Source organism: Rhinichthys klamathensis, unplaced genomic scaffold (genome assembly GCF_029890125.1).
Source record: "Rhinichthys klamathensis goyatoka isolate OS25496 unplaced genomic scaffold, OSU_Roscu_1.1 h1tg000127l_1, whole genome shotgun sequence".
Classification (NCBI taxonomy): domain Eukaryota; kingdom Metazoa; phylum Chordata; class Actinopteri; order Cypriniformes; family Leuciscidae; genus Rhinichthys; species Rhinichthys klamathensis.
The window spans coordinates 2,010,287-2,035,849 of record NW_026606664.1 but is presented as its reverse complement, the minus strand read 5'-3'; the positions used below and the strand labels follow the sequence as shown (position 1 = coordinate 2,035,849).

Below are 25,563 nucleotides of genomic sequence, written 5' to 3'. Positions count from 1 at the left end.
TATTTATTGTTTAGTAATTGATTTGTTTGACTATTTGTTTTTTTTTAAATCCTTGTTGTTAAACTTGTAGGCTCTTATTAATTTTCACTTGAAGATGTAACACACGCCTTTAATAACCCCCATCATGTAAAAACACAAACTTAATTTAGGATAATAACTGATGAAGTTAGTTTAAAATTATTACTGCCCTCTAATTCTAGGTTAATGATTTTTTTAACTTGCTTCTCTTGTGTTTCTTAAGAAATTACATATATATATATATATATACACTCACCTGCCACTTTATTAGGTACCCCATGCTAGTAACGGGTTGGACCCCCTTTTGCCTTCAGAACTGCCTCAATTCTTCGTGGCATAGATTCAACAAGGTGCTGGAAGCATTCCTCAGGGAGTTTGGTCCATATTGACATGATGGCATCACACAGTTGCCGCAGATTTGTCGGCTGCACATCCATGATGCGAATCTCCCGTTCCACCACATCCCAAAGATGCTCTATTGGGTTGAGATCTGGTGACTGTGGAGGCCATTTTAGTACAGTGAACTCATTGTCATGTTCAAGAAACCAATTTGAAATGATTAGAGCTTTGTGACATGGTGGAAGTAGCCATCAGAAGATGGGTACATGGTGGCCATAAAGGGATGGACATGGTCAGAAACAATGCTCAGGTAGGCCGTGGCATTTAAACGATGCCCAATTGGCACTAAGGGGCCTAAAGTGTGCCAGGAAAACATCCCCCACACCATTACACCACCACCACCAGCCTGCACAGTGGTAACAAGGCATGATGGTTCCATGTTCTCATTCTGTTTACGCCAAATTCTGACTCTAACATCTGAATGTCTCAACAGAAATCGAGACTCATCAGACCAGGCAACATTTTTCCAGTCTTCAACTGTTCAATTTTGGTGAGCTCTTGCAAATTGTAGCCTCTTTTTCCTATTTGTAGTGGAGATGAGTGGTACCCGGTGGAGTCTTCTGCTGTTGTAGCCCATCCGCCTCAAGGTTGTGCGTGTTGTGGCTTCACAAATGCTTTGCTGCATACCTCGGTTGTAACGAGTGGTTATTTCAGTCACTGTTGCCCTTCTATCAGCTCGAACCAGTCTGGCCATTCTCCTCTGACCTCTGGCATCAACAAGGCATTTCCGCCCACAGAACTGCCGCTCACTGGATGTTTTTTCTTTTTCGGACCATTCTCTGTAAACCCTAGAGATGGTTGTGCGTGAAAATCCCAGTAGATTAGCAGTTTCTGAAATACTCAGACCAGCCCTTCTGGCACCAACAATCATGCCACGTTCAAAGTCACTCAAATCACATTTCTTCCCCATACTGATGCTCGGTTTGAACTGCAGGAGATTGTCTTGACCATGTCTACATGCCTAAATGCACTGAGTTGCCGCCATGTGATTGGCTGCTTAGAAATTAAGTGTTAACGAGCAGTTGGACAGGTGTACCTAATAAAGTGGCCGGTGAGTGTATATATATATATATATATATATATATATATATATATATATATATATATATATATATATATATATATATATATATATATATATATATATATATATAATTATATATTTATGTCTTATAATTGAGATATGTATAGCCTAGTAAAGTGCTGGAAATTGCATCACTAGTTAAATAGTATGGTTGTTCATCATGAGCTGTCATACCTCAAAACAACCAGTAGATGTCACTGGGTATCGAAACAAGCTATGGGTGTCTGTGGCCTGTCGCACAAAGCCGGTTTCAGTTTCTACCCAGGTAAGTTCAAGATTAGTTTGAGCAAACTCTGGTTTTTCGTGCTCAAGAAGGTGGATTTGTTTGTAACTTACGCTACACGGCTAATCTGTTCCGAAGTAAGTTTTATTCTGGGATAGAGATCGCATAACAAAACTGGACCAAACCGCTGTGAGTAAAGTGACATGTCTCTGATGATATAAAGCCCCTCCCCCTGTATCTCTCGCTCCAAATTAAAGCACTTTGGAAAGAATTTCAGAGAACTTTCGCTGCAGCAGCAGTGTTTATTCCTGCCTTGTAAATGCATAAAACTTCATGATATTTTTTTTCATAATGATCACTTAAAGGGTTAGTTCACCCAAAAATGAAAAATTTTCCATAATTTACTCACCCTCAAGCCATCCTAGGTGTATATGACTTTCTTCTTTCAGACAAACACAATCGAAGTTATATGAAAAAATCCTGGCTCTTCCAAGCTTTATAATAGGAGTGAATGGTAACTGAGATTTTGAAGCCCTAAAAAGCGCATCCATCCATCATAAAAGTAATCCATACGGCTCCAATACGGAAGTTTTTGTATTTGTAATATCCATATTTATCCATACTGGCTTCTGGTAACAGTCGTACGCAAGTCTAGTTCTGCCAGAAGAGTGACCTCTGACCCGGCGCTACATAGGAGTACCGTAAGCTTTGACGCCTCACACGGTTCAAACTAACAGGGCTGGGCAACAAACTCCTCCAACATTTCTTTTTTTTTAAATTCTCGTTTTAGACTTCTAATTCATGACCGGTGTTTTGTTTTGCTCTATCCTCTGCGCTTCCGTGTTTGTCATATGTTGGGTCAGAGGTCACTCCTCCCGCTGGAACAAGACTTGTGTATGGCCGTTACCGGAAGCCAGTGATTATAGTTTATAAAGTTATAAATATGGATATTTTTTCTTAGAATAACGCATCACTTCGCTTCAGAAGGCCTTTATTAACCCCCTGGTGTTGTATGGATTACTTATATGATGGATACGCTTTTTTCAAAATCTCAGACTATTCACTCCCATTATAAAGCTGGGAAGAACCAGGGTCTTTTTTAATATAACTCAGATTGTGTTTGGCTGAAAGAAGAAAGTCATATAGAATGGTTTGAGGGTGAGTGAATTATGGGATCATTTAAAATTTTAGGTGAACTAACCCTTTAATCTTCAACAGAGAAGTGAATCAAACTGACGCTCTCCATGTTTCATGTGATTGGCTGTTGACTGGATTTGACAAAAAAACATTATAGCAAGTGTTATGAGCCCGTTAAACCTGATCTAAACCAGGGGCCTGTCCCATGATGGTAGTTGAACAAACTCAGGGTTACAGGATTAGTTTCAAGTTGACAAAACCAAACCAATCCAACCAGGCTTTGTTAGTACCATGATGCTGATCATCAACTTTCTCTGTCAACTCAGGCTTTGATCCTGAGATTAGAAGAAGTTTAAGTGTGACATCAGTAGCAAACAGCCAATCACATGCTGAGAAAGAGTGAAACTGCAATTCATTTCTCGCAAGAGAAGCAGCGCGATTCACTTCTCTCTTCTGCAGAATATTACGAGATTAATAGCTGTCTATGAAAGAGGACAACTAAAAGAAAAAGGATTGCTATATCAGTGCAAGTAAAAGTTGTGAAGTTAATTTATACAGTGAGAATTGAAAATTTAAGCTCACATGAAGTCATTTTATAGCTTTATCTATTAATTCTAAAGCATATTTATATTACCTTCATGTATTTATTCATTTAAACTGTGTCAGGTTAGCCGTGGAGCGTAAGTTACTATGGCGATGAATACTGCTAAAAGCCAAACCACTTTCATAGTGCCTAAAACCCAGGGTTGGCGAAAACTAAACTGAAACTGAACCGGCTTCATGGTATAGGCCCCAGGTTTGATTGGGTTTGTCAACTCTAAACTTAGTCTGAAACTCAGTTTGTTCAACTAGCTTCATGCAACAGGCCTCAGATCTGAATTCTTTTAGCAATATTGGCCCGGTTTCACAGACAGGGTTTAGCTTAAACCAGGATTAGGCCTTAGTTCAATGAGAACATTAAGTAGCTTTTATTAACTTGCCTTAGAAACATTACTAGTGTGCATCTCGAGACAAAACAATGACAAGACATATTTTAAGAGATATGTCAGTGCACGTTGCTTTCAGTTAAAACAGCTCAAGCATGCATTTTAGTCTGAGGCTATAGCTTAAGCCTCGTCTGTGAAACCATGCAGGGATAATATAATCTCCCTGGTTAAATATAGATGGACAAAATATAGCAGACAGTAGGCTATACGCGATCATTACTTCATGATAAAACTTGTAGACATTGAAAATGTGAAACTAAATCATTTTGGGATGAATAGCCTATGATTTAGTGTAGGCTAAGTCCAAACCACAGCTGACCACGGAGTGAAAGTAAAATGAAAGTTTAGAAAACAACTGGTAAAATCTCTTCTAAACATTTTCAAATGCTTTAAATATGTATACATTTTACGTTTTTATCATCTAAGTAACTATATGTTGTACTACTCAAAATAAAAAATAAAGTTTTGTTTGGAAAACAATGCAACTTCTCCCTATTTCCGTTTGCCGGTGTTCTGCTTCCGGTCCGTCTCATTTAAAAAAAAAGAAAATTTTATTATTTTTATATACGCACACAGCGAACTTGAGTTTAAAATGAGCTCCGGTTCGACCTGTGCTGTATCTGGTTGTTACAACAACTCGAAAAAACTCAAGGGTTTTTAAGAAAATATCTGTATTGAACACCAAAAAATCAGGGATGAATGTCCGTGCCCTGCGCCGTATGCATTACACTGTATGCCGACTAAAGAGGAGAGGAAACAGGCTTGGCTCGCGGCTCTAAAATTAAAAAATCCTCCGAAGAGAGTGTATGTGTGTTCGTTTCATTTCGTCGATAAGAAGCCCACGGAGCTGCACCCGGACCCTGAGCTATACCACAATCAACAAGGCAAGCGGAAACTAATTCAGGAAGCTAACGGACCTGGTATGTTTACGGAATTAGATAATTTGATTTACATGTTTATAAGACATAAAACCATGATGTATAAGACTGTTACGGTATTACTTTTTTCTGTTATCGTATTACTATTAGTTTGAGTCTGCTTTTCGTAGACGGCGTTGCAACGTGGTTTCTGTTACTATTCGCAGCGCTTGTCGGGATGGACAAATTACAGTCGTTTGTGATTACAGGACGAGTTTATTTATTTATTTATTATTATTATTTATTTATTGATATTTGTGCAGAGTATTTTCATTTCCACGCCAGATACTAATAACTGAATTTTTATAGATTAAAAGATTAAAATAGATAGATTAATAAATAGATTTTGTGAGCCGTAGAGCGCCCCCTTTTGGTATACAACTGTTTTGTTGTATACCAAACAGAATCAGTCTGGAATGAGATAATAATAGTTGACAAATTATTAGATGAAGTCATGTAAAATTGGCCAGATTATGTTGGAGTGTTCTAGAATCGCGTTTAAGATTCAATAGCAAATATCTAAATCAATGTACATTACTTTAAAACTTTTTGCCACACCTGAACTGGACATGAAGCAATTTGATTTAGGCCTACGGTACCTGAGAAAAATGTGTGTCTTGACATTTTAAAAATAAGACTGATCTTCATAAGGACCAAAATATATTCGAATGGTACCACTTTACAATAAGGTTCATTAGTTAACATGAGTTAATGTAACTAACATCAACTAACCATGAGCAATACATTTGTTACAGTATTTATTAATCTTATAACGTTAGTTAATACAATTACAGCTGTTCATTGTTAGTTCATGTTAGTTCACAGTGCATTAACTAATGTTAACAACATTTTAATAAAGTATTAGTAAATGTTGAAATTAACAAAGATTAATAAATGTTGTATAAGTGCAGTTCATTATTAGTTCATGCTAACTAATGTAACTTATGTTAACTAATTAACCTTATTGTAAAGTGTTACCATTCTGATTAATGTAGGCTAATTTAATTGGAGAAATAAAGTGTCTTTTTTTAGCCTTTATTTAATCAGTTAAGTCACTTAAAATCTAAATTCTTATTTACAATCACGTCATAGCAAGAGGAAATTATGGTACAATTGATATTTAGGAGGTATTTTATTAATTTAATGGTTTTAATTTAAATATTTCAACTTTGATTTATTTATTTATTTATTTTGAGTCAGTCCTTCGTAATATTTTGGTGAATTATTTTATTGAAACAACATTATCTATTCTAGATTATCATATTTTAATAGTTCTCATTTTGCCTTTGCATTTTTATAGTCGTGAACTATTTTTGTAGCATAATTAACATTTGGTTTATTGTCTGACCATTTCATTGATAAATATCCAAAAATGTGACTGACATCATTGCCTTTACAAAAAAATATACAGTATGAGCGGTCAACAGAATACAACAGTTGCTATTTAATCTGAAACTATGGTTACCTCAGTAAATACTTGTAATGGTGGTGGTGACTATGGTGTTTGGATGCTCTTCCTCATATAAATCCCCTCTTCATTTGGGCCAGTGCGCCACTGCGCATGCGCACTGCGGTCTCTCGGGTCCATGTGTAGGCAGCAGCAGCGAGGATCTTTATTTGGCGACCGGAGCGGCAGCGGGCAGGGCAGATAGACAGTGAGGGGATCCCCGGGATAGTTTTACACCAAAATACTAGGGTAAATAACAACAACCAGACGCGTGGAGGTCCCCCAGAAGACCAATAAGCGTTTCATCTTCTCAGTAAGTTCTTCTAAAGAGAGATTGAGTGATACTTGAGGGTTTTCAGGGTGTTTTGACTTCACATTAGCTTTGCTAGCAACTGGACTGTTGAGTTAAACAGGGGACTTACAAACTTAACCATCAATTTCATCAAATAAATTTGACAGATTCCATCTAACTATATCGATACCGATACAGTGCGATATAATAATCAACTTTAGAGAAGAAACTGCTCAATTGTTTTCTGTTTGGGTGATATAAACTATTCATTTAGCTCGCCTGCTAATTGGACTTGATGAGTAAGTCAGCATTAGCTAATGTTAGCCGGGTTAGCTAACTAGTTTTGCTTCCTCAGCACTAAACTCACCGGGGTCTTATTTATTCAAGAATTGGTTTGTTGCCACTGAGCTTTACCAAGCTCAAACTCCTTTTTAAACACAAGTTATGAAATGTTGGATTTAGTCATTAGATCATCTGTCAGAAATTGATGTTTATGACCATTGTATTGGATTTGATTAATACAGAGAAGTGGGTAGTTAAGTTAATTAACCCATTTAATCCCATATTCTTCCAGATAAGTGGGCATGTGTATTTTACTCTTTGAACACCCCAATGAAACACTTTTTATATTTTTCAAAGTTATGAAAGTATGTGTTTAATTCCTGCTCACAATTGAAACCAGTGGGAAACTACAGGGTTAAAATTACTCAGTTGGTCAATAAGACCCAAGAAAGTTGAAAACAATAAAGTAATACTGTAAGGCAATTTTACTTTCACTTTGTTTTGGTTAAATTTAACAGTACAGTACAGTTAATCAAAATGAGTCTCTGGGTTTCCCACTGGTCACAAATATCTGTTTTGATTATGTATTGTGATTATGATTAAATGAGACGGAGCTCTCGTAATAATATTTTAATAATTGACCGTTTAAATATATACCAAATGTGGTGGTATCTGTATTATTCCTGCTTCCTTTTCTGGACCTTTGACACAGACATAATTCTTCAAAGAGGGCAAACTGGCCATGTGATATTTACACCATCCATGTAAAAGTGTTCATGTGAAACCAAGACGCTCTGAACTTTCATTTACAGTGTACACTGCTATAAGATGTTTCAATGGGTCTGAATGGGTTAAAGATTAAGATTTGTATCCTAGTACCGTTTAAAAAATGTTGTCTGCCTGGTTTACACTGTTAGATTTGTGACTAATAACATGCAAGTCGTCAGTTCAGAGGTTGAGACCAAGGTCAGGGTTCAGTTTCACTAGTTTGGGCTAGTTGTCCTACCATTGATGTTTCATGTAGCGCATCTCAATATGATGTTATTTACACGCTACCATTCAAAAGGTTTGGGTCAGTAAAGAAATGAATACTTTTGTTCTGCAAGGATGCATTAAATTAATCAAAAGTGACAGTAAAGACACTGATAATGTCACAAAAGATTTCCATTTCAAATAAATGCTGTTGTTTTTGAACGGGTAGCACCTTTACAAATATTTGGCCTAATCAAAATGTTTTCAAAATTGGTTATAATCAGAAATGTTTCTTGATCAGCAAATCAGCATATGATGTGACACTGAAGACTGGGGTAATGATGCTGAAAATTCAGCTTTGATCACAGTTATTTTGAATTGTAATAATATTGCACAATATTCCTGTTCTTACTGTATTTTTGAGCAAATAAATGCAGCCTTGGTGAGCAGAAGAGACTTTGTTTAAAAAATCTTACCAACCCCACACTTTTGAATGGTAGTGTTGTTGTTTAAAACAGTTTTAGATGAAATATAGCATAAAGGATTTTGTGTTGTTTACGTGCACACTTGTAATTATGTTGTAATATGTGAATCCAGTAAACATACACCAACTGACCCAAGATGAATTTAGCATCTGTGTTGGTTATAAAATGGCAGTTGTTTCAATTCTGAGACTTTGGACTTGTGTAAAAGTCTAACTGAACGTCAGCTCTGATGATGTATGATATCAGATGATATCACGATCCTCCTGAAATATTTGTGCCGTTTCTTAAGGTGGAGCAGAGGTGTAGTTCAAGGTTGGTCTGCATGGGTGTGGTGGTTGTGGTGGCTTAAGGTGTTTTGTCTGAAGGATGACTTGAGGTGGCTTTTTGTAAATAAATAGGGTGGGACCAATTTACTGTCACAAGAAACCACCAAGTATAATCATAAAAAACATTTGCAAACACTTTGATTTCGGTCCTACCACACAGAATTTCCCAATATGCTCCTGTCGTTATGTGCCGGGTGTTGTCGAATCCTTGCGTACCATGTTGAGTGTCTATTAGGCAACCAGTTAAGCCACTTTTCACCACTCATGTGAGTTGTTGTAGGCATGTCTCTCAATCTCATGCCATGCCAAGGACAAGCCTGAATACCAGTGGGCTTCTCCTCCATAACAGACTTGTTGAAAAATAATAGTTTTGTTTCCATGTATATTTAGCAGAAATGAGGGCTGGGATCCATTCATCAGTACCTGAGAAACACACCAGAGCTGCTGTATCTGAGACGGTGGCTGCTGGTAAACAGGAAGGGCTGGAGACTGATACATGGCCGCTGCAATCTAGTGAGATCTTTTTACTGTTTTACCTCAACTTCCTGAAAACGTCAGATGAGGAAAGTCAGGGGAAGAGAGCTGGAGACTTCTAGATGTGTAATATGAAGGACACACTAGAGCGTTTTCATGGATTGATGAATTTGAAGTGATTGGGTTGATGTGCGTGTTTATGTCTCAAGCTTCAAAGCAGAATTGATTTTTCAAAATGCACACACTGCATGAATATACAGATTCCCGCTGTTTACGCATATTTATCTATTGTGGATCCTTATTTGGAGACGAAAAACACATGAACCAATTTGTCGTGCTGCTTATATTTATCAAGCAGTAAAAATTTCCATTGCCCAATGAGAGTGCGAAGGACTGGTGAGACGTTGTCCTGCTCCACTTCACAGATGATGAATGGAGGGAAATTTTAGAATGACACTTCATACAACAACAGCTGTGACATATGTCATTACGCCATTTCCACAACATTGCACATGCGCAGTACTTTCCAGTTTCGGGTTTTAATCTGATCAAGTGTTTACATTACATGTCCTCTCAATCAGATTAGAAAAGGTTTAAACCACCCCATACAATCCGAATGAAATTTCAATCGGATATGGCCAATTTATTCCGATTGACGTGGCTACATGTGACTTTTTTTATTCTACTATTTTTTGAAAGACTCTTCTGTCTTGGCTATAGACCAAAAGTACACGCCATTGTAACAGTTTGAGCGTTTCACTTTCAGCTGACTGTCATTATCAGTAAGGTGTGGTTTTGTGCAGGGGTTGCTCGCTGGTTTCTTGGAAATCACCACCATTTTGCAGGGTTCATAAAAATGGAATTATGAAATCAACTTGTCTATTACATACTATTAACTGTTTATTACTTGTCAATTAATAGAAAATTGCAGTTTTAAATTGGCACAGTTCGGAAATAGTATTTCTGTTTTGTGCATATTTTATCATTTGTTATTGGTTAAAAACAATATGGTTGTTATTATTATTATTGGGCATAGTAGTTCATAATTATAATTTCCTGAAGCTCAAAATCAAACAGTTACTTACTTTGGAATTTTAAAGGGATAGTTCATGCAAAAATGAAAATTCTGTCAGTAATTACTCACCCTCATGTTGTTCCAACCCCGTAAGACCTTCGTTCATCTTCGGAACACAAATTAAGATATTTTTGATTAAATCTGAGAGCTGGATCACTCCTCCATAGGCTTCTATGTTATTAAAACTTGCCGGCCCAGAAAAGTTATTAAAGACATCGGTAAAATAGTCCAAGTGACTACAGTGGCTCAACCATAAGTTTATCAAGCGACGAGAATACTTTTTGTGTGCAAAAAACCCCCAAATAACCACTATATTCAACTATTCATTTCCTTCTCTGTGGGCCTCGAGTGAGTTCACGTAGTGTAACAGCGCAACGCTTCTGTGTTGTACGTCACACGCATCACACACATGACCAGCGTTGGCCAATAGTGAGCCTACATTCTGACGTACAACACAGAAGCGCTGCGCTGTTACACTACGTGAACTCACTCGAGGCCCACAGAGAAGGAAATGAATAGTTGAATAAAGTCGTTATATTAGGGTTTTTTTGCGCACAAAAATTATTCTCGTCGCTTGATAAACTTAAGGTTGAGCCACTTTACTCACTTGGACTATTTTAACGATGTCTTTACTAACTTTTCTGGGCCGGCAAGTTTCAATTACAATAGAAGCTTATGGAGGAGTGATCCAGCTCTCAGATTTAGTCAAAAATATCTTAATTTGTATTCCGAAGATGAACGAAAGTCTTACGGGGTTGGAACAACATGAGGGCGGGTAATTACTGACAGAATTTTCATTTTTGGGTGAACTATCCCACATATTTTGAGTTTCTGACTATTTGTATTTTGTAAGTTAAATCATATACAGTATACCATTATATCAACAGGTGTGTAATTAAATACTTTTACGTTTAAATACTTTCTCATATCCCAATTTAATATGCTTATTTGGTTTACGGATGTTTGTTTACGTTTTTGCCAAAACCTGATAATTCAAAGTTTCATGAGTTGTTGGAATGACCAGTGATAATTGTTTGGTCGTGCAGAAATTAGGTCAACTTTAACATAGCATTCTTTTGCCCAAGCAAAAGCATGAAACATTTGTGTAAAAAAACAATTTCTAAAAAAATGTGTAACACCCTTAATTTCATAGATTTGTTAATATTTATTTTTTCATGTTATTGTCATTTAAAAAAGCAGCAGAACAAGTTTTTTTAAAACCCCACCATGTAAGAGTTTAACCATAAATGCTAAGAATTTAATTAGTTTTGCTTCTAATTCTGATAATTTAGTTTTACACAGGCAGGTTAAAACTAAGGACTTGTTTAGTAAGAATTTGCCAGAAAATAAGTTTTATCATATCTAAATGTAAAACATCTTGTGTAATTTTAAACTGCTGAATTTTTCTCTCTCTTTTTTGTTTATTTATTTCCTTATTGTATTTATGCAACTCTTGTATAACTTGTAACTCGGCTCTTGCCATGAAAATAACCTCAGCTGCTGACATTGCATTAAAATTTCTACTTCTACTACTAGGCTACTACTACTGCCCAAGGAAGGTTTAGTAGAGTTAAGCCATAGTAATGGTAAAAAGTCTGTGACTAATAAATCAAGGCTAGTGAATTCAAGGTCTTGAAGTTTAAAACCGTTATCATTTTTGGAAGAGAAGAGGAAAATGAAGTCGTCTAATAAACTGCAGATTTATACATCAGACATGTTATTTTCCCAGTGCATTGAGTTGTGTAGGAATGGGGCTTGTTATGAACCAAGAAGCTAATTCTGTGTTTTTCTAGAGTTTCTCCAGTAGTATTTTCCACTGTGTGTCCAAGCTGGACTTTGCTGACGCGGCAACTCTGGAACTCTCTGTGTGCCGTAGTGACATGAATACACCATTAAGGTATTCATCCAGGAGTGAAGACTTATGGGTCCTCGCACACCTCGGACACATTGGGGCTTGTTTGTTTTCCCCTATATGTGCATTTTGCCCAAGCATGTAAGAGATGTCAGCGACGATATTCTTGTCCTAGATATGGGTTGGGTCCCTCCGTCAATGCAAGTTTGGGTTTTTATTGCCCATCTTATTGTGCAAATTGTAAATCTGATCACTTGGAAAAGTTTTAGCACACCTCTCCTCAACAAGCTGCATGATTTGTGGTATGATACCATATACACCACAAATTAAGATGCAGTTGCAAAATTCAGAATCATGTCTGGGGTAATACGCTTCAATATTTGATCAAAATGAAGAAGTGCAGAAGTTTTCAAGATCAGATCAAGCCTATCCACTTGTTTCCTCTGTCAGTTCTTGTAGATCTGACTCTCGGCCCGACAGACCAGAGAGATTAACTGCAGAATCCTGCTGTCATTCAAAATAAGTGCTTCAATCTAAATTTAAGTCTTCAGCCGATTAGTTAAGTTTGACACCAGGATTATGAAGGTGAACTGTCCGTATGGATTTGTAACAATCAAATGGCTGTCCTAGAGCAATTGTTGATTAGATTTAACTAGTCTTAATAATTATATATAATTGAGCTGGTTTGCGTTAAAAGTTTAGAAACATTAGAAAAACATTAGTCTGAATGTGTTATGTAACAGCGCTTAAAAGGGATTGAACTTAGACGCAATTTTTTCCAGAGGGTTTTAATGTCTTTTTGCATGCTAATTAGGGATGTACTCATATGAACATTTTGGCTAATACGATAACCGATAATTCTTTATATCGGAAAGCCCATAACTGATATATTGGCCGATAAATCCAAATTTGTATATAATTTTTGAGAGCCTGATTACAAAAACTCACCATTAAAAGCCATGTCTCAAGCACACAATTATAATGTTCTAATAAATGTTTTATCTAGCCTCATTGAAATGTGACCAATTCCGATTTTTTTGCTCATATGTGACACAGATCGGATGTGTTCGCATCTGCAAAGGGACGGATGGCTCAACGAAACGTTGTGTCGTCGTAGGAGAGGAATGTGGACAAACGTTGACACAACATATCTAGGGCTGTCAACTTTAGTCGTTTAGTCGACTAATCGGTCGATGCCGTCTTGGTCGACTGACATTCTTATTGGTTTACCAATAGAAAGAAATTTTCAATGATTTACTCCTTGATTTGTATTCCTTTATAAGCAGTTATATATTACTGTATTCTAAATATAATTAGCCTATGGTTTATCCCCAACTTTAAATGCTTTAATTTAGGCTATTTTGTAACAGCGCCACAGTTTAGCACACACACATAGAACACTCGGTGGCTGGCTGCGCTGCTGCTTCGTGCTCACTAAGGGATATAGGTAGTTTAGCTGTATTCATTCAGTTAGAACGCTACTTGTTTCGGTTTTTATACACTATATGTTTTATCTCGATGCGGCGTGGACGCACTCGGAAAAAAGAGAGCGTCGCAGCACGACCGCGTTGCTTCCATCATGAGCGCGCACACCGCGCGCCTACATTTGAAATCGAACTTGAGCGCGCAAAAGACGTGAGCAGTCCCTTTAACGGCTTTATCATGCTGACTCAATAGATTGTGTTTTCTTGATATGTTTTTGTTTTTATTTGTACACTTGAAGTATTTGAAAATAGCCTAAATAATGTAACAAAACGAACATAAACCTATATGCGGGCCTACAATACAGCCTATTATTATTAGGATTGTTTTTTAGGCTCTCTGGTTTTTTTGTGTGTTTGTTTTAAAACGCCTAGATCGGCTGGACAAAAGTTAACCCATAGCTTTGAAAGTAAAGAAAAATATACAGCCTGTATAAACGAGAGCTTTTGTTAGGATGTTTCATTATGTGGCAGATAGCAGTTATATTTTTTTGTAGCGTGTGGTGTGGTCAGGTGCGCAATTGTGACTGTCACTATAGACCTAGGACAGTGCTCCTCACTTTTTGCAGTTAAAAAAATCACTTAATTTTCAAAGAATTGTATTATTATTATTATAGTTTTATGTATTTTTGATGTTTTTTCGTTGTTGTTTTATAAATGCTCTATGACAATTGTTAAAAAATGTTCAATCAAAACATTGCGTCTTTTTTTTTTTTTTTTAGTCGACTAATCGTTGCGCATGACAAGACTTTGGTCGACTAAGGATTTCTTTGGTTGACTACAGCCCTAAACATATCAAAGGTTGGCTTGCTCATCCTAAAATTTCGGACCCACTGCTCCTCGTTAAAGCCTGCCACAATATTATCTAGTGGTCGACCGATATTGTTTTTTTGATGGCCGATGCCTATATCTTAGAGAGCAGGATGGCCGATATAAAGCCTATATATATATATATATATATATATATATATATATATATATATATATATATATATATATATATATATATATATATACAGTTTATATTTATTTTAATCAATATTTAATAAATTATAAAACAAATCTTTAAAATAAACATGCTTATACTTTAGATGGCAACTTCTTGAATCTGCAATCCTATTACAGTGTTTTCCACAAATAAATTCTCTTCTCAGGCGCTGGTGTTCTCAGGTGCCGCCCATCAAAATAAAAGTCCCTCTTCCAACACATCGGCCAATCAGAAAAACTTATCGGCCAATGACGATTTTTAAAAAATGCGATATATCGGCCGACCACTAATATTACCTCACCAGTCCTGAGATCTCTCTCGCACACAATAACTGAAGCATATGCGCAGGCTGCAATGATGGCCCTTTATGTCCTCCTCCGCCTCAAAATCATGGTGATGTTTGGCGAACTTTGCATATATCGCAGAGTTAGCATCAATCATATTTCGCGTTCGTCTATCTGTGCAAGAGAATTTAACCCTTTAAGCATGCAGAATGTTTCAGATAGTATGGCAAGTTTAAACACATGAATCGGATATGGGTCACAATTGAAAGAAAGCGTAAACGGACGATCAAAAAAATCGGATATAGGCAACAAATCAGAATTTGGCACCAAGACCTGCAGTGTAAACAAGGCCTATGACTGCACACTTAACTGTATTTTCCCCTTTTGAAGTGATTACAATCAAAGTTCAATGCAAAGGGAGATATTTTATTTTACAGAAATCGCTTTAAGGACTACAACAAACAGCTGGTAGGGACTACAACAAGCTTCTTCCCAGGTTGGTGACATCACAAACCCAAAAATTAACATAAACACACAACAAAAGGGGTTGAGGCCATGTTGGGCTGCTTTAAGCCTAGTTCACACTACATGATTTTAAAACGTCGGGCTGAACTGTGCGGTTCACACTACATGACTTGCTCTCTGTAAAATCAGGAGTGTTCAAGTTGTTGAGCTAGTTCACACCACACCACGACACACCGTGATTGATCCGCAACAAGGGGTAACGCACTACACGAGTTGACAACAACTCTGTCACCCAACGATTCTATCTTGTCTACAAACCACGTTTTGTCACGAAAAATCACGCGATAAAACGAACCGGAAATGACGCGAAACAGCACGCGCGCCAATACCCAGCAAAGAAGACGAAGAAGAACACAACACGCGAACATGCCTTGCTCTGATTGGCTGTAGCTCATGACATCACGTGAGCTTGAGTCGTGCGACAGCTCTGGATATCTAGCATGCTAGATATTTTTCTGGGCTCGGCGACGCGTCTGCGAGCGTCTTTGATGCGTTGTTGGCTCTTTCATACTAACAGATTGGCGAGCATTCAACGCCCGCTAATCTCCCGCGATTTGCACGCGATAACACCATGACCTTTTGGCGAGCTCAACGATTTGTAAATCGGGCTTAAATCGGGCTTAAAATCATGTAGTGTGAATAGGCTTTAGAGAAGAGGAAGAGGAGTTGTCGCTGTTTTTTGTCTTAAGGCTGATGAACGTAGAGAGGTTAATTTATTTTTTACACTGTTCCTGAACATTATCACCTCAATGTTTGTCTTTGCGCTGCACATTTTACGGAGAACAGCTTCCAGAAGAGAGTACAATGAAGGCTATACGCACATAAGCTTCTCCTGAAAGACGTAGCCGTTCCCATTTTGTCTGGATAATCTGTTATCACAACTTGTAAGTAGAGGTCGACCGATAGTGGATTTTGCCGAGACCGATATCTAGGTTTGTCCGTACATGCCGATAACCGATAATTCAACCGATATGTTTTTTAATAGATACTGGATTAAAAACAAACATCATACTCACAATAAAACAGTGCTGAACTGAAATGTGCTCAATTAAATAAATAAATATGAATATATTAAAACTTTATACAGAAAATAATTTAAACATTAAAATATTACAGGTTTCGTTAGCTATAACCTAGAAACATACGTACATTTCATAGGTAACACTTTGCAAGTCCCATTTGTAAACAAGGATGTATTAACTAGCTTTCATGAACTATATGCATAATGCAATATACCTTTTTACTGCATGTATTAATATGAGCAATACAATTGTTCATTAACATTCATAGTACATTAACTAAGGTAATAAAAGATAAAATAAGAATTAAAACTCCATTTCAAATGCATTAGTAAATGTTGAAATTAACAAACTACCGTAACAATGAATAATTCTTCTACAACTTGTATTAACCTTATTTAATGCTAAAAATGGAATGTTATTGTAAAGTGTTACCATTTCATATGATTCCAAAGAGTCGTGCTTAAAGATGGCCATTAAAATGTAATAAAGACCTGTAGTATGTATACGTAATATAGCCTATAGTCTCTCACTTTATTTGCTTCTATATTTTAGAACACTTGATGATTATCTAATCAAAATAACAAGATCTATTGTAGTGATTAAAAAGATCTTAAATCGAACGCGTTTCTGATTGGTTTACGTTTCTGTCGGCTGCATGAACATATCAATGTTGAGAAAGCAATCACGTCACTAGTTTTAAATATGCAACTTCGTCGGCTAATGAATGCATAAAAATGACCAGCCGGATAAAAATAATGCAAATAGATGGTAACAATTGCGCCATAAAACATTTGGGTCAGGTCTGCGTGTGTTTTTGTCACATATATGGTTGACTGAGGTAATGAGTCCTCACAGCCTCGATGCAGCATTTAGTCAACAAATGAATGAATTTGTAATGATATGGCAATATGTAGCTACTTTAGTGTTATGTATTCATACCGTTTCGCTGTCGGTGTTTTAAATGTCAGCGCTCTCGTGTTCTCTCCGTGCTGCGCGCTGCCTCACGTGTTAACGTAAACAACTCAGCCAGTGATAGTTTGTTATTTGTCCTCTAGAGGCCGCTCTCACTCTGTATAATGCCAGCAGTCTCTTCTGTTCTGAGCGCTCTCGTGCTGTGTAATGACCGCGCGCACTTCTCAGCCGCTCCAGCAACGGACGCAACCCGGAAAAACTATCGGTGTGGATTTTTGCCGATAACGATAGTTCCACCAAACAACTATCGGTGCCGATTAATCGGCAAAACCGCTGAATCGGTCGACCTCTACTTGTAAGTATGTCTTATTATTTGTAGTTGTGTTTTCTATTAACAGTCCAATTATAAGCTTTATGTAGTTGCTATGATAGCTATGATGTAAATAAAGGGCAAAGCTTTGCCTCCGCTAGCCTGCTAATTAACATTACAATATTGATGTAATGTTTACTTTAGCTTTTGTAAGCCCCGCCCTTAGGGAAATTATTCATGATTTTGTGATCGATTACTGTTTGTATTACCATAGTTTTCCGACCAATATGATTAAATAGTGGATAACAAAAAATTACAAAAAAAGCATACCTTGCTTCCTCTTAAACGTTCTGTGAAATCCGTGCTTTCAAAGTCCGTGCATTAAATCCGTTCAGCACAATCCTCTTGTTCGTTAACATGTTCTGAATCGGGCTCGTAATGGTTCGAAATTGACACAATCATTAATATTTACACACAGTTTAGAAGGGGTGTGACATTTCCCGAACGCACTAAGCGCTGCGAATCACAATACACGGGGCCAGCTAACCAATCACAGCTCATTTCGGACGGATGAGCTTCATCGAAACAGGAACTAATGACGCGTTCGAGCCAGATAGAGGAAAGAGGAGCTGTAATGTAAAATAAGTGAAAAATTATGCGTTTTTTTTAACAATCAAGCATGAAAACATATTCTAGTACACCCCAAAAACAAAATCAAGACTTCGTAAAAGGGGATAATAGGACCCCTTTAAAAGTTGGCACCCCATTTAAAAAAAAACCCCACAACATTCATGCTGGGACATTCATTAACAAAACCGGTTTTAATTTGTTTGGGTGTAGCGATGGTGCTCAAGAGGGATGTATTTCCAAGAGAGTTTTTGTGTCTTCTAACATGCAGAATAAACCACACTTAATTAGGTTGATGTGTTTCGGGGTACACGAGCTACATAATATGCTCTTTTTCGTGTTCAAAAACAGCTAGCGAGCATTTAAAAAAACAAAGTTGGTATGCCAGCATTCGCGCTGCCTAAAATGACATTTGTTTGAATGTGTTTGGCTATGGCAACATCAAGGGCGCAACTTTTCCAAAAAGCATTCTTTTGCATATGCAATTGGATGTTTCTTAGAGGGCGTTTAAAAAATAAGTTAGGGTTAGGCTAACCCTAACCCTATAGCAGTCGTGCTTTAAAAGGGATTTAACCCAGTCAAATATGACTTTTCTGAAAAGGTTTGACTGTCTTTTATCAGTTAGCTATAGTCATGCTAATTTAAAATATTGAAGTAAAAAAAAAGAAAAAAGTTGACCTCACTAATCAACAAGTCGTTGGTCGTGACCGTCCCCAGTAATTACTGGAAATTTTAACACACTTTTGGTGCCCCAGTGGTGGTTATTCTTATCTACCAATTTGACTATAGCTAACTGATCTGAAGACCAGTATTGTAATTGTGTGTGCGTCAGTGACAGTGTACATTTGCACTCTAGTCTGTTTGAGATCACAGTGGGGGATGGGTAAATTCACGTGCGTGTGTGTGTGTGTGTGTGTGTGTGTGTGTGAGAGAGAGGGGGTGGCTGCTCGCGACTGTTCTTACAGCACAAGTTATTCTTTGTGCCCACGTGAAAAGCAATCGGGTGTACTTTCTTTCTGTGTCGTCCTGTTGTTAGGGGGCACACCAGGTGGATCTTCCAGCAGATACAGGGTTAACAACGTCCATTTTGTTAGGTAACACCCTCGTGGCCTGATCTGTCTGTGGTGTTAAAATGGCAGGGCTTAACCCTTGATATGCAGGACTGGAGACGACAGAGGCACCTTTGGCTCAACCCTCTTGGCAGCCACTTCGCCATTGTTGGATGACAAGATGAGCTAGTTGTTAGAGATCCAGAGGAACATCTGTAGCATGTTAGACTTACCTGGAACTTTGTTGCTTATCTGATTGGTTTTTAGAAATTTGTTGGTGACTCAATCAGGAAGTCCTTCTGAACTGGACAAGCTCTGTTAAAGCAACTCTACTGTCCAGGAAGCACTTAGACTTGGGCACGATAATCCTGTGCAGTTTGGCCCGTGTCTTGATTCTCATCTCTGTTTAAGGTGACCTGTGGTGGTGTTTTTTCTAACTTGAGTATCAATTATATCGCTCATAAAGTACTATAGTTAAAGGCCTGTGGTGAAAAATGAAAATCAAGTTTTTAATGTGGTTTATTTGTCTGTGTTGTTTTTAATATGCTTTAAGACAAACCATGTGCACATTCATTAGTCAACACCATTGCTGAGTATTTTCTCCTTAAAACTGCAGTGAACCAAAGACAGTCTCAAAAACGCGGTTTGAAAACGCCCTTGTTCTCCACGTCACAAATATGGTTGTAACCAATCAACCCATCAGTGTGTGGGCGGGGCTTTAGCATATCTTTTAATATGACGCTCTGAAGCAGGGGAGTGCCAAGACAAGCCAGGTTATCCTGCTATATTTTTCTGCTGATATGAAAAATAGGTTATTATGTATGATGTATATTACAATGTTATAATGAACTATATGCCTTTCTCCACTGACGTTGTTCAAAGCATTTCTAAGGATACTGATTTTTAGAAGGCAGCTGTCTGACTATGAAATGGTGAACAAGACCATGGTTTGTGTAACATTAGCAACACGTTATTAGCTGTTTGATAACTTAGTCAAGCGAAAGGCTAATCATATTAATTACGTTATGTGTCCGACTTTGTAGAGAGCGATACATAAAACGCATCACCATTCTGATATGTTGACTTGTAGACGAGGCACTCTTCCACTTCTTCTGAATCAGTTTCTGTTTCAAACATATATGGCTGAATTAAACCAGTATTTCCACTTGCCATTGTGCAGCGTTTACTACAGTAAAGTTGACCGAGTGGGGATCATTTGCATATTCAAGGATCATTAAACTTGATTTGAATCCATTAAATTCGATTTAATACTCGATTAGTTGTAGTTTGATAAGGATTTAATAACAGTAGTTCAGTTTTCAACTCGTTTTGCAACACACACATACGTCACATACAATATCTCAGACTAAAATGCAGGTTTGAGTTGCTTTAACTGAAAGCAACTTGCACTGACATATCTTAAAATATGTGAGTTTGTCTCAAGATGCACACCAATAATATTTTTTTTCTAAGGCACGTTTATAAAAGCCACTTAAATGTCCTAATTGAACTAAATCCTGGCTTAATCTAAGCCCTGTCTGTGAAATCAGGCCTATAGGTTTTATATTAAATATTGATAGTTTTTTTCACATATACTTTCACATATGCTTCATATATTCTTTACAAAGAATATATTTTTCTTTAAATGTATTTATTTATTATTTTAAAATAAAATTTTATTTTAATTATTTATATATTTTATATTTTAGCCTATTCTTCTTGATGCTATTACAGGTCATTCTTGCGATGTCAACCAGCTTGATAATTTTACCTAGATGACAAGTTTAATAAGGTCCACGAGCAGAATTTGTCACAGAAAAAAATCAAACATGTATGCTTGCAGTAGGTCAGGTGACAATTTCGTCTCTCCTGGCCTGGGCCAGCGGGTCGTCCTTATAGTTGACCAGCTGAATGTACCGATCCAGTTTGGGTTGTGTTGGCGCCATGCTGTGTTGTTGAATAGCACTAGCGATGCCTCCTATTGTCTTGCTCGGCCTGCGCCCTAAGGGCCGTCATTACATCAGACGACTCTTCTTCAGAAGGCCCCATGAGGATAGTCACCGCGCTCCCAGCTCGTCGTGGCGTGGCATGAACAGACATGTTTTTCACACAGCTCAAGACAATCCAATACACCCCTGTCGTGCTGTTTATGCTTTATCGAATGCAGACGTCACCGAGATTTGAGTATTTCCTCAGTGTAATTGTTAGTAAACAAACAAATGCTCAACCTTTATGTGGCAGGTGGTTTACATGACGTCTCAATCCGATTAGTAAAACCCAAACACTGATGTATAAATAATCCTCTGCATACTGTTTGTTGATATTAAAATATTAAGCTTCCTGTCTTGCGTCACACTGTGGTCCGTTTTAAGCTTCGGTTATATGAAAGTGAGGAAAATGTGTAGGTTGACAACCTTTGATTCTTTTTAAAAAAAGGGGTTTGGATTCTTCATTTCAAAACCTGTTTTTGTAGAGGCGCGAGTGTTGCATATATGATGCCATCCGCTTCCCATGAGGCTGTGCAAGCCACGTGTCTGCAGCTTTAGCGACAAGCATCCATTTCCTAACCAGAACAAGTGGCTTGTGTATGACTCAACTGGTCGCTCAGTATGAAAACATGGCAGTCCGGTTCTCAGTATGACATTAAGTGGTGAATTTTTTTTTTTTTTTTTTTTTAGCTTCACTTTGTCTTAGTTGGAGATCATTTGGGATTTACTATGTACTTTTAAAAGTCTCTTTACTGTCATTTGTTTATGTACAGCAAAGACTCCTTTAAGCTAATGATTTTCTTACCGATGGACATGTGATTGTGCAATGGGCTCGGCTGACTGCATTTCTAACTGACAGTATACATTGACAGGTTTGGTGACCTACTTTTAAGAGCCCTGTCCAGTGTTTATTTACATTGAGAGGTTTATATCTGTGACCCCACAAAAAAAAAAAATGGACCAGAAGCTAATTTAAACGTTACTGTGGATCTTTCAGAAGACCGGGAATTGATTCAAATCGAGATTTGATTTAAAAGCTTATTCAGTATTTTTAAAGTGTATTAATAGGAACTTTCGCCAGTATAACTTTCAGGACAGTATAACTTGATGGGAAACATTACAGTTACTTAATACGGTTGTAATATAATTTCTCGTCTGCTCACCAAGGCTGCATTTATTCAAAAATACAGTACAAACAGTAATAATGTGAAATATTATTACCATTTAAAATATTTTTTTTCTATTTCAATATATTTTAAAATGTAATTTATTCCTGTGATCAAAGCTGAATTTTCAGCATCATTACTCCAGTCTTCAGTGTCACATGATCCTTCAGAAATCATTCTAATATGTTGATTTGATGCTCAAGAATGTTTTTTTTGTATCATTAATGTTAAAACAGTTGTGCTGCTTAAATATTTTTGTGGAAACCGTGATGCATTTTATTTTAAGATTCTTTGATCAATAGAGAGTTCAAAATAACAGCGTTTATTTAAAGTAACAATATAAATATCTTTACTGTCAGTTATTTCATTCGTTTTTAGCAAGTTTGACTCAAGACCACCATAGTGTTGTAAGGATCATTTACTTTTATTAGTATTTTAATGATAGGATTATTCAGTTACTGGCCAATTCAAGCAATTCATGATGGAAAAGTTGTTTAAAGTTGATGCATCCAAAAAAATTCGTTTTTTTGTTACATCCTTATTAGCTTTGACGTTCTTCAGAATCTTGGCAATATATGAAATTGTGGTTTCCAGGCCTAATAAAGCCTAGATATTTCATCACCTATAACTTGTGAGTGCTATCTCTAAAAATCCTTGTTTGATAACCACAAACAAATGTGAAAGTCATGGATCACGAGACACCGAAGCCCTTTCAATTTCAAGAATGAAGATTATCACACCCTACAGTTTGTATAAGCTTGTTTGGATCAACATGATCAAATGTGCTCTTAAAGTCGTTTGGTTTATTGACTACCTTTATTGTCGAGACCACTGTGGCGGTTGTTATTTTGTGAGCAACAAAGGGGCGGACACTTCCTCCTCATCTCTGAAAGACTTGTGTTTTGGAATGCGTGCGGCCCTTCCCCCCACTGGCAAAACTCCTGCGTCTGTGTGGCCGCATTCACTGCCAGTCAGTCTCTCAAGGGGTTAAAAACCTGCTTCAGTCTCCCGGCTGCGTCCACCAACCGGTTCAGACTGGTTTTCAGGGGAAATGCTTTATGTGTCCCATGGAATCTTGGGAAGGGTCATGTGGAGCCCTAGTGATGTCATGGCAGATGAGAGCAGGCCTGGGTGTTGAGTCAGCTGTCTTGCTATCAGATGGCTGATATCATATGTAAGACAGGTAGGTCGGCACGTTTCGTATGTGCCTTGATGTGCCCAAATGATGGATTAGCTTCCTGTAAAGTGGCTGTTGGGGTTTGAATGCATGTTTTAAAGCTCACAGCCTGGCACAATTCAGGCTTCTGCTTGGTGCGATTGTCTTTCCTGTTTGTGGGCTTTGCTTCTGTGGTCTCTTTCAGAAATGCCACTTTAAAAACTGTTGTTTGAGTTGTCTTGCTCAGGTACAAACATCATCATATACCTGTAATTCTCGACCGGTCGTGACCCAAAATAGGGGTGCAGATCTGTTCTGAAAGGATTAACAAGGAAACACTCAATGTCAAATGCAAGTAATCGTTTTAAAGTTAGGGATGCTCATGATTAACTGGTCAACCGTTAACCAACAGTAAGAATTTTTACCAATTAATACTATGTTAAATGGTAGGGATGCACGATATATCGGCCACCATATCGGTATCGGCCGATATATGTTCATTTTTAATGTTATCAATATCAGCCCGGTAAGAACATTTGGCTGATATATTAAAGCCGATAAATAATGGATTATTTCCTTCAGCTGAGACAACCGTGATGGTTTTGAATGGCTTGAAATATGATTGGAATCACTTCAAAAAGGAAAATACAGTTAAGTGCAACATATGCAGCGCAAGTCTGTCATATAGGCTACATAAAATTATAATGAGATCATAATTGTGTTTTAGGTCATGGCTTTTAATGGCGAGACATTTTTTTTTATCAGGCTCTCAAAAAGAAAAATTTAGGATTTATCGGCCAATATATCGGTTGTCGACTTTCAAATATAAAGAATTATTGGTTATCGGTAAAATTTTTAATAATGGTGCATCCCTATTTAATGCTTTAAAAAGTAATTCAAGTCATTTTAAAGTATTCTTTCAAGGCTGCATGGTTAAAAAAATACGATACACAGAAAATTGTGTTTTTGTTTATTTTTTGAGGAAAAACAGCCACATATGTTACATTTGATCATTTCCTTCAGAAATAATGTAAAATACCAGTAGATTTGTCTACGAAATGTTTACAAACTTTATAAACATTATGATAGGCTATTTAAGCTCCCCTCACTCCACAAAAAATCCTTTAAATTTAGCAGTATTCAGAACAGAAGAAGAGTGAAAAATATAAGTGACTATAAGCCAAAACTAATTCATTTAAAGTAGGGATGTCCCGATCCGATCACGCGATCGGAAATCGGGCCAGATCACGTGGTTTCAGACTCGATCGGAATCGGACGTTACCTCCCGATCAGGACTCGGATATATGTAAATTAGGGGTGTAACGGTACATGTATTCGTAATTATTGAACCGTTTCGGTTCGAGGCTTCCGGTTCGGTACGCATACAAACCGAACGATTCCCAGGACCATTTTTCCTGCAGACAAAATCCGCGCTGGCGCGACCACCACAACGTTGCGCAACATCAAATGGCAAACGTAATGAAAGCGGAACGAATCTTCGCTACTCATTATATTGTGCTTAACGGGCCATTTATCAGTTCGGACCAGCAACATCTGTGCAGCGGGAGATCAAGCGACACTGTGCTAAGAGATCCAGTCCAGTGAAGAAAACATTTGAATTCGCCACTGAAGTAATAACATTGCAGCGAGATCTAGTGAGAAGCATTCACATTTCTCCATTATTAACCGTAGATCTCTATTAGATCAAACAGCGCTGACGTGGGAACCAGGAGAAACATTGTGAACATGGATTTAATGTTGCACTTCAAAACTCAAATATTATATAAATATATATTTAAATGTTATTTTTAATGTGATGACCAAAACATTATTTGTTCATCCTTCAAAGATTACCCCCATTTATAAACTTGAAAGTTTCAAAATGTAGGAAAACTTAAACTTATTTAAAGGTTTTTCTTTTAATAAATAGGAAATTTCTCTGGCATTTCTTTCTTTTTGCTGTATCGTATCGAACCGAACCGCAAATTTTGTGAACTGTTACACCCCTAATGTATATATATATATATATATATGCTCATTATTTTTTTTATACACTTTTAAAACATTTTTATTTTTTGTTTACATG

General features: G+C 37.3%; 1 protein-coding gene across 6 annotated transcripts in view; it reads left to right on the top strand.

Moving 5' to 3' along the window:
* Positions 1 to 4,416: 4,416 nt before the first annotated feature.
* The window catches only part of gatad2ab (GATA zinc finger domain containing 2Ab), a 33,031-nt gene continuing 11,884 nt past the window's right edge, over positions 4,417 to 25,563 (top strand). The window contains exons 1-2 of one of the 6 annotated variants that reach the window (XM_056256453.1): positions 6,369 to 6,524; positions 8,959 to 9,081. In XM_056256453.1, the coding sequence (XP_056112428.1) occupies positions 8,964 to 9,081 (118 nt within the window). In that variant the 5' untranslated portion in view covers positions 6,369 to 6,524; positions 8,959 to 8,963. Of the gene's footprint in view, positions 4,768 to 6,367; positions 6,525 to 8,958; positions 9,082 to 23,329; positions 23,505 to 25,563 lie in introns of those variants that run through there. The other 5 variants (XM_056256454.1, XM_056256455.1, XM_056256452.1 and 2 more) reach the window with 5 other exon arrangements.